At 44.4% G+C, this 10,429-nt stretch overlaps 1 protein-coding gene across 2 annotated transcripts in view; it reads right to left on the reverse strand.

Moving 5' to 3' along the window:
- The window catches only part of trpm3 (transient receptor potential cation channel, subfamily M, member 3), a 143,141-nt gene that overhangs the window by 118,480 nt on the left and 14,232 nt on the right, over positions 1–10,429 (reverse strand). The window contains exon 1 of one of the 2 annotated variants that reach the window (XM_030358610.1): positions 5,745–6,820. The exons of the other annotated variant lie outside the window; for it this stretch is intronic. Within the exon in view, the coding sequence (XP_030214470.1) occupies positions 5,745–5,834 (90 nt within the window). The 5' untranslated portion in view covers positions 5,835–6,820. Of the gene's footprint in view, positions 1–5,744; positions 6,821–10,429 lie in introns of those variants that run through there. 2 annotated transcript variants of the gene reach the window in all.

The following is a 10,429-nucleotide window of genomic DNA, read 5'->3' on the forward strand; positions in this document are numbered from 1 at the left end:
CAGTTGCACTCAGACCTCGTTCAGCCAGTGTCCTTTGGTGGTTTGCCTGGACGAAGAGAGAGCTTTAGGTACAAGAGTGTGAGGAAAGAAGCTCATGTATAATGCAAACACTAGTGTTCGAACCCCCCCACACTTACAATGTACGTGTGAGCATGCGTTGATGAGACAGACATATTTGTTTTAGAATCTTGTGTCTGTGTTTGTGAAACCATGAAATGAAAATGGAATGCATTAGTACAAAATAATGCTTGTGCTTGAACAATGTGATTTAACTAAGCACTCGGTTTATCCACCGAATTAACAGAAATGGAAGATTATTAGCTGCATCCCTGCTGTAGGATAACCAAGAGACTAGGGCTGCTCGATTATGGGAAAAATCATAATCACAATTATTTTGGAAAATATAGAAATCACGATTATTCAAACGATTATTTTGGAGATTGAAAACATGTTGTATTTATTCACCATTTCTCTCCCAAAAAAACGTTGTAACTGAGAACTTTGAAATTTCGCCTAAAAATGGTCTAAAAGAAAATGTTCCAATCTAAAATGATAAACAGATATGTGTCCAGCTGTTCTACCCTTTCTATAAATCATTAAAAAAATAATAATAATGTAATTTCAAATTTATTTTTTATTGAATCGATAATTTTGTGAACGTTTAATCCTAAAATCAAAATCGCAATCAAAATTAGATAAATCGCCGAGCACTACAAGAGACCATCCTGATCACATGACCTCCCTTTCTGTTGGACTCTGTTCTGCTGGACCTCCAGCCGTCCACCTCAATTTGCTGAAACTACAATTTAATCTGGACCAATCAAGAAACGCTCCGGTGAACAGCGCACCGCCATGGCGCCGGATGATGAGTTACCCTGATTGGCTGAAGGAGTTTGTCTCCAAGGCAAGTTCTCCCGCCAGTTTAAATGGATGTGGGCGGCTAGAGATCGAGGCGATCCATGAATCGCAACAGAACGTGAGGTCACGTGATCAGGACGTTCTCCAGGCTAGGCTGCATGTACCCGGACCAACGTATTGCTACGCAACAACTCAGTCCTTCATGGATGAGTGGGCTGATCCTGATGAAAGTAGGTTACATTTACATGGGCGCCACGATTCCCCGACATGCCGAAGTGAACATAACAATGAGCAGGACTGTCTTTGAGCCATGCAGGTAATTAGAACAATCTTTATCATGGATCAGAAGGTGTTGAGGGAATAAGGTACCGGTTCTGTGGGACCAAGAGGAACCGCAGAGCTGAAAATCCGTCCAGTCTGCAAATTGTACTTTGCTTATTTTCAGCTTGACCAATTTTCAATTGATTAGAATTGACTTACCCAGACACTTTATTATTCAGAATTATTTTCCAGTAACTGTAACTCATACTCTTATTGTTAGTTCCTTTTTTCTTGGTGTCTGTTAAATGTAGTGGAAACAAATTTCTGATGTGGTCTAATCTAATCCAAAAACAGTGTAACATATGAAAATTCTAACAGAATTTTGCTTACTAGTTGTTCAGTAATGCAAAATGTAGCTCTACTTATATAAGTCTCAAATTAAAAACACTGATATAACTGTATCAGTGTCCTCTTGAATTCAGATCAGGAACACCAAAATACTCTCACTACCTCGCTGCTATGGATTCAGAACGAACGTGCATTCAGGTGGACCATGTAGAAAGAAGAATTTGTACACTGATATATTTAATTCCCTGTGCCTCTCAATTCCTGTGGCTATTCGTTTTGCATTCGATGATAATTCCCTCAGAAAACCCTTGGATAATGTAGAGGAGAGAATCAACAAAGCAGGTGTGTGTGTGCATGCGCGTGCCTTCATGTAATACCACATTTACATATTTTCTCTAGTATATTATTTGATGTTTATTTAACAAAATATTTATCATTCTGTTGCTTGTGATTTCATCAGTGCAATCAAACGTGCACTAGGACCAAGTGAACGACACTGTATAACGAGCTGGAGATCACAGTTAGAATGCTCCCATACAAAGTGTGACAACGAGAATAGACCGCCTGATTGAAAAGACGTGGGTGTAGATTACATTCACATAGATTAGATTGAACGAGAAAAGAGAGCCAAAAGATTCTCAGTAGTCATCAGTAGTGATTAAAGATGTCTTCCCCGTTAATATTGTTTCCCCTAGCTGTCGGGACCCTGGGACTTGGGCTCGAGCTATGTGCAGAGCTCACCCTTCATCTGATTTGCCTCAATCAGTTAATCATCCAACCATTCATTTAAATTGACCCGAGCATGGAGGTTATCTCGATCGCCTGTTAATTAAATATCACAGAACGCCGCGGGGATATGGTAACGTTGTGTGAACCAACTTCCACTGAAAAAAACACACTGGTCCCTGATCCAGGATATACCGAATGAATGTCCTGGCAGCCAGACAATTTCAATAAAACACTTAATGATGTTGTTTAATGCTAGAATATCAAGGTATGTGCTTTCATCAGCGAGGGAAGCATAACCCTGCCTCCAGATTGCAAATACTTGGTGACAGAGTGGTGATTTTGAGTGAATCAATAAATATTTATATTCGAAAATGTCAGAGAGAAAGAGAGAGAGAGAGAGAGAGAATGGCATCACTCCTGGTTACGCTGTGTAATGCATTCATTTCTGGCATGATACCCCACAGCCTTTTGTGGAGAAAACACTTACACTATTGAACTGCCTCATTTCCCTTTTAGGTGCTCCCAACATGGAGAGCGTGGCTCTCCCACCCCTCCTCTCCCTCTTTGTTAAACAGATACATTACTCTTGAGCGGAGGGCCGCAGAACCTATTGCTTTGCCATTTGAAAGGTCGATGGGAAGCCGGTGTAACAAGTTTAATTACTTGTTGAATGCTCTTGTCAGTGGTGAGGTGAGTTATGGTCGCGTGGGATCGTTAATAACCGCCGCCGGCCGCGTCCTGAGTCAGCATGCGGCCGCCGCCCCCCCCCCCGCGAAGGGGAGATCGGGAATATATCTCGGGGTCACCTCAAGACTAAAGCACATCCATAATTTCATAACAAGCCGGGAGATTCATTTACATGGTGAAATGGCTGTATATTCTGTCATTGCTGCAAGGCCTTGGGGGCTAACGAAGCTAAAACCTTAGTAAAAGGTTGTTTAACCGTGACATTGAGCGCCGTACGCATACGGCCCGGAATTTAATTGGAACCCGGTCTACTTCTTCCCTTGTATCCCCATGGTCGCACTGAATGGTGAACAGTGTTCAGTTTCCATTTAGGACGAGGAAAAACACACTTGTCCCTCTTTGCGAACGCACAATTGCTCGCCCGTGAAGATAAGAAAGCACACCTGCCACCATGCCTTACTTTGACTTTCAGCTTCAAAATAGGCTTCGTTTTTTCAAGATATCTGCTTAGCTAAGTTAATAAATGCCGTAAACCTTGGGATCGCACTGCTGAACTTCAGCCAGCTTTCGCTCGACGAATTGGATGGCAGTGCCTTGTTCAAACTCACAACTCATAGTCACCCAGACAAACACAACTTTGTGCCCAACACACTGCATTGTTTCTGATCCGTTTTTACCATCTCAATTAGTTCACACTGTCCCTGACACACTTAGTTGATTGTTTTACTGTGACTATTAACAGGGAGGATTAACACATGAGACAGATTAACTGACCGATACATGATCTAGAAAACGCTTGTGGCAGTTGGAGTCTGGGAAAGAAAAATGATGAGGACTTTGCAAGTTTTCTTCTTGCTTGGTCATAGATTTAAATTGTATCTTACATTTGCCTTCTTCTCCTGCCTGTATCATCAAATGTGCACGCTCTGCAGGGAATACCATGCATATATGTGCACACACGCATACAATCTGTCGCCTTGAGGAGAAAGAAAAACCCACACGTCTTATCGTCTGAAGCGGTCCAGGAGAACACATCCTTTAGAAATGTCTGAAGATGATGACAGCCAGGCCTGTTAGCTAAATTTCCCACCAAAATCGGAGGTCCCTTGAGGAGAATTCACACACACACACACACACACACACACACACACACACACACACACACACGCACACACGCACACGCACACGCACGCACACACACACACACACGCACACGCACACACCAAACCTTTTGGCAACAGCTGGGAAAAGTTTGAGCAAAATCCTGATCAAAACATTTAACGTGTATTTACTCCAAAACCAACAAGTATCCAATTCAGACAGAACCATTTTCCTGAGGAGTAAAAATGTTTTGTGAGAGCCCCCAGCTCCCACAGCGGAAAGGAACACCCACCGAACATCAGCCAGCCAACCCATCAAGAACCGAGCAGGATGATACCTTATTATACCCAGTGCATACACATGCAAATGAAGGACCTGGTAATGTGTGTGCATGTGCCTTCCCAGTTCCACAGCACAGGAACACCTTGGCAGTCCTGTAACCCACTCCTGTAAGAGCTGATTAAAGACGAGCAACAATTGAGGCCCTCATGGAAGGCCTACATGTGGTGACAGCTGAAGCATGAACATTGTCAATACTAGCGAGGTTTGGAGTTTACACGCAACAGCCCAGTGCAACCAGTCAAACGTCCACGTGATTGCCGAAGGAGCTCTACTCACACTTTATGCAAATATTTGCAGGCGTTCGTGCCAGAGATTACTTACGCCGCCAATGCATCAAATTTATGCTGACGGAAGCAGCGTCCATCACAAATCGGGCCGAACAAGTTAATTGTGTGGGTCTGCCCGAAAGTTGTGGAGCTCTATATTTTCTATTAACCCACATGTGAAAATCTTGTATCATGTATCCTTATTTCTCCATCCTACTTTATTCTCGCTCCTTACTGCCGTTACACCTCTCGTTTCCATTACACTTACTGTAACATATCCTTCGAAATTTCCCCTATGAGCCCTCTTGGGTCTCTCTGGCTTTCCTTCTCTCTCGCTATCTCTCCTGCTCCTCTCTCGGAAGTCTCTCTCATGAGTGTTCTCTCTTCCTTCGATGTTTCGATGTTTCTCACTCTCCCAATGGGAACCACCGCTCTCTCGCTCTCTCTCTTCTCTCACTCCATCCTTCTTTTTTTCTCTCTTTCTCTCACTCCTGCCTCTCTGTCTGCTTTTATCCATTGTCTCTCTACCTTTGGTCTATCTCTGGCATCTCACCATCTCTCATCTTTCCTTCTCGCTCCGTCCCTCTTCCTTCGCACCCCATGATGTACCTCTCACTTTTATCCATTCTCTGCACCATTCTTTGTTCCCACACACACACTTAGTGGACAGCATCCCACGCTTGTCTCTTCTCTTATTTTTCGACCTGTATGAACATAAATCCAAACTCAATACTTTGTCCTTCTTGTGGTGCCCACTACACCGTCTACCGACTCTTCTGCTACCATACTACACCGACAAACACATTGAATTTCTGAGCACAGCATCCCAGCATCCACCAGTGTTTTAATCCATCCCACAACCCCCCCCCCCCCCCCCAACTCCATCCAGTTTGAGCATGACACGATTATCCGACACGAGCACACAGTAAAAAAGAAAAAGGAAAAAGAGGATGGCACCTTTTCTCCCACCAGATATATTTAGCTTGTTTCTTTCCATCCGTCTAATCACACCAAATAAGCTTCCACCTCTCTACTCTTTCATAAGGCAGATACAACCCCCCCCCCCCCCCCCCCACCACCACACACACACACACACCTCCCCTCCCCCGCTCGGTCTTCCTCGAACCCCTGGACGACGCGGTCGGACTCTACCTTGAGCAGTCGCACTGAGGGCAGGAAGGCTGCGTGGCACAGTTTCCTGATGGTCCAGTTCATGGGCCGCGGAGCGTCCAGCTGGTTCATGGTGCCGGCGGTGCCCGGCGGGGCCCCTGGTGCCCGACGTCTTCGCCCGGCGCCAGGTTCCACGCGGCCCCCACGCGGGGCGTGCTAAGCGGGGAGGGGGTCTCCGACTCCAGCCAACGGAAAGCGCCTCGGTCCCAGCGCATGACCGTCGAACGGGCAAGCGACGACAGCCAGCCAGTGCCGAGGGAAACCTTGATTAGCACCGCGCCAAGAAAATGTACCACCAAAAAAAAAGAAAAGAAAACACAGAGCGAGAGGCTCACACCTGGGCAGCCCTCAACTCACCTCCCACTCCCCGGACCCTCCTGCTCCCCACGCGCTCCTCCACCGCGTCAGCCCGCAAAAAGATCCAAAGGGTCTGCGCGCCCACGGTCGGTCGTGGAGCGCCCCGCGCAACCATCGGATTCCACCTTCCTTCGAACCTGGAGCGCGGAGCCCTCCCCGGCGTGGCGGACACAGAAGAAGGCGACAAGCCCCGTGTTTCCCAAAAACAGGAGAAAGGATGGAGGAGAAGGCAGAGGAGCGGAGCGGCACAGCAGTGCGCAATGGAGGAGCCGGAGGAATAACGCAGTGGAGGAGCGATGGAGGTGGAGAGAATGGAGAGAGCGAGAGAATGTGAAAGAGAGAGAGAGATGGAGAGAGAGAGGGGGTATCCAGGAGAAGTGGAGAAGAGAGGAGAAGAGAGGAGAGGAGAGCAGTGCAGTGCGGCACACAGTGTAGCACAAAGGAGAGAGGAGAGGAGCACCGAGCGCATAAACTGAGCAGCACTCTGACAGGCAGCGGCTTAGGGTTTAGAAGCCACACTGTCTTCAAGATGATAGGGAGAGAGAGGGATGGAGAGAGGGATGGAGAGAGGGATGGAGAGAGAGTTGTTTAAAAGGATCAGCAAAAAAAGGATGGAGAGGAACAATGAACATGAGGAGAAAAGGAGAGCTTGTGCGCAATGGAGAAAGAGGGTAAAGTGTAACAGAGGAAAAAGAGAGAGAGAGAGCAGCACGCGAGAGAGAGAGAGAGAGAGAGAGACTGCGCAATCAAGCTCGGAGGAGGGAGAGGAAGAGTGGGAAGAGAGAGATGGAGAGGGAGAGGGTCCTCAGGAGAGCAGGGAAAGAGTCTCATCCCTGTCATTTCACACCGATTCAGCCAGAGCTCGATACCATTACTGGGACTGTGAGTGTACACTGTAAAAGACTGCATTGTTTCTATTTTGATCATCTGTATACATCAGTTACACATTTTTGATGTGACTTAACGCACACCAAAAACACTCAAATCTGTTTAGGTCCCTCTTAACTCTCTAGTCAATTTTGAGTTTGCGCAGCAAGCGAACGGAAACACAGGTGTGTGCGTTTATGCTCTATATTGTTTCATTCCCTAGTACCAAGCCATGCCTAGTCTGTACATTTAATCATGAACAGTATGCCACTTACTGATTCAAATGTAGTCTATTTCCGCTGAGTTACAATTGCTGAATCCCTCTCTTTTCAGGAAGAAGCCTAATAGCGTGTTCAGACTTGTTCGGCAGAGGTTCAGTGTGATGCGCTCCTCTGATGCTGAGATCAAAGCACAGAGGACTCTGAGGTGTTGATGACTGAACAAGATGCTGCCTGTCACATGCATCCTCCACTTTGCCCTCGGTACACACACCAGAACCCTTCATCCAGTCCCTCAGTCAAAACAAAGTGCGTGTTTCATGTTATATAGTGAAATATAGTACACCACTAGATTACCGGTACTTTAGATTGCAATTTGGACAACATTAAATTGGATAAGATAAGCATTTTTCAGCCAAAGCAGCGACTAATTTGGACATGCCCCAGAGGAACGCAGTGAAAGAGTGATTTTAAATCGCAAATCCCAATGTCAAGTGGACACTTTAAAACACAAACTATGTCAATTTATCACAAATGTTTCCATTTGTAGAACATTTTATGTTTTTTCTATTTGAGAAAATTAGACTAGAGTGCCGGAAATCCCTCATATATGCCGGTGGTAAACGAGAGCGTCCACCGGAATGTGATTGTTAAATCAGGGGGCGCAGAATACATCTAGGCTAAATGGCAGAATTCACAATGTGCTCTGAAGCTGGGGATGTTTTCCATGCAATCAACGTTTCCATGTCGTGTAACCCCACCAGGCTTTCCACAAATGTATTCCAACTAGGGCTGAACGATTTTAAGAAAAAATTGAAATTGCGATTTTTCTGGTAGAGATTGCGGTTTTGATTTCAACCACGATTTATTTTCTTTAAATCAAGTTTCAGTATAAATTAATATAACCAATGAATTCCATTAAGGTAATGCAATAATGAAAACTGCTGGCAACAGATTTCAAATGCAAGACTGTTTATTCAAGTACCTAAGAAACAACAACCAAAAAAGTCAAATAAAAAGGGAGCCCTCTTTCTTAAGTAAACTTGCTTCAATGGCTCATCAGCATCAAAATAATTGCACTTTTGTAAAATATAAAAAAAGAAAAATAATAAAATAAAAAAATAAAAAACGCAGCTTTGACGATCCCAAAATCGTAATGCTTGAGATTGGATTTTCGGTCGAAAACGATAGATCGTTCAGCCCTAATTCCAACTTCGAAAAAAGTATGAATCAACGAACGTGGACGAAGTATTAGGAAACAACTAACTTATTCGGGTATTCAGTTAACAGCTCCGACTGACTCTCTCCGTTACCTGACACAAAAATAGCAATTTGCGCCATTCTACAATGTTGAAAGCCATTGTTCTCATGATTTAAGCGAAATCCCTTATTTGGGTTAGTGGATCCACGAACATTGTCAGATTGTCAACAACGTGAAAACCTTGGTTATCGGTAGGCCTACTTTGGAGAAATAATTGTCGCCCGCCTTGTTTTTTCAAATTAGGGATAAACTGCTGTCAAACTGCACGACGTACGATAACCGATTTCTATGAGGCCCCCTCGTGGCACCTCCTGATACCTCGGTTCTTATCTGCCCCTCGCGTTACAAAGCTAACGTAGCAGGTTGCACATTTTCGTTTGGGTGTGTAACAAACTCACCTAAATCATGTTGTCCTTCATCTTTGGCTTTACTTCCATTAAAGGTTCATAACTACACATTGGCCTGTGGCGGCAGCTCGGTGTGGTTGTCTCTCGTCGATATTGATCTTGTCGGATGAATTGGTTAGCTGGATAACCGATAACCAGATAACTACGACAGTCGGCTTAAAAAATAGGAATTGTCGACGTCGTTATACGATGCGAAAAGTGGAAGCCTTACGGGACTTGCTGAAATAAAAATATACTATAATTCAAACCAAAAGCATAGCTGCTAATAAACTTAAGGTTCAACTATTAAACTATTACAATAACTTGTATTGTCTGCGGTTAAGCATCGACTTGGAGACTGCGCGCGCGAGTCAAGATCGTCATGGAGACAAGCATGATTGACAAACGTCACGTGAGAAGAAGAGATGTCTGAACGCTGATCGTGTCGTAATGAGACTGATTACAACTACTAATACTAATGGTCACAAAGTTATCAACCTATTATTATGGAACCTTATTGATTGTAATGAGGTCACAATTAGCACGCAAAGACGATAATTATCGTGCAGCAGGATATGCTGGCTAGATAGATAAAGCCAATGCTGGCTGCTTGGATATCTCCTCAATACATATTTATTTTTAATTTATTTATTTACAACGTATCTGATGGGTTTTTCTCCTCGTAAAGAAGCACCATAGAATGCTGCCAAGGAGACCGATATGATGACAATTCATCTCAGTGACCCTTTCTCCTCTCAGAAGCACAAGTAGCCTACCTATATGAGATCTGAGTCAGTTCTGCCGATGCCCGCTGAGGGAGAGACAGAAACCTGCCACGCATCCCAGCTGTAACATACACCCGTACATTTCTCCTGCATTGTCTGTATTCTGGCTCTAGATGGCAACCCTATGTTATACAATACCCTGTACAGATTCTGGCATTCAGGTCTAGTGCAGTTCAGCAATCATTTTTCTATAGGGCTGTATATAATCCCAACTCTTTCTAAGAATAGTGTTATCAGGGAGTGAATATGACAAAAAAGCTAAACAACCAAGAACGAGACTCATTCAATATAAATACGAATCGAAGGAATTGCTTGAAAAGTTACATATTTAACCCACTAGGGGGCACTAATTGTCCATGTTAGCGCGGGCAGCAGAAAAGCAGTTATATTACAGTCATCTTCTCTCTCAGTCCTCACTAATAAAGTCAGTCTGATTATCACCACATTGGAAATGCTTTAGAACAACAGGCCTGAGACGTGACCACCTGACTCTGAATCAGCTCCCCAAGAGGGAACATCATTTGGCAGTTTGTGCAGAGGCAAGTCTGAAGGCAATTTATTGCAAATGACTGGGTTAAAATATGTATAATATTTATAAGCAATATCCCCTTAGAAATTGGAAGTGAGAGAGAATGTGAGCATGTGTTATGCATGTGATTGTGTCAACGGGTGCTTGTTGAAAAAGGTGTATGTGTGTGTGTGTGTGTGTGTGTGTGTGTGTGTGTGTGTGTGTGTGTGTGTGTGTGTGTGTGTGTGTGTGTGTGTGTGTGTGTGTGTGTGTGTGTGTATGTTT

This window comes from Gadus morhua, chromosome 6 (genome assembly GCF_902167405.1).
Source record: "Gadus morhua chromosome 6, gadMor3.0, whole genome shotgun sequence".
Classification (NCBI taxonomy): Eukaryota; Metazoa; Chordata; class Actinopteri; order Gadiformes; family Gadidae; genus Gadus; species Gadus morhua.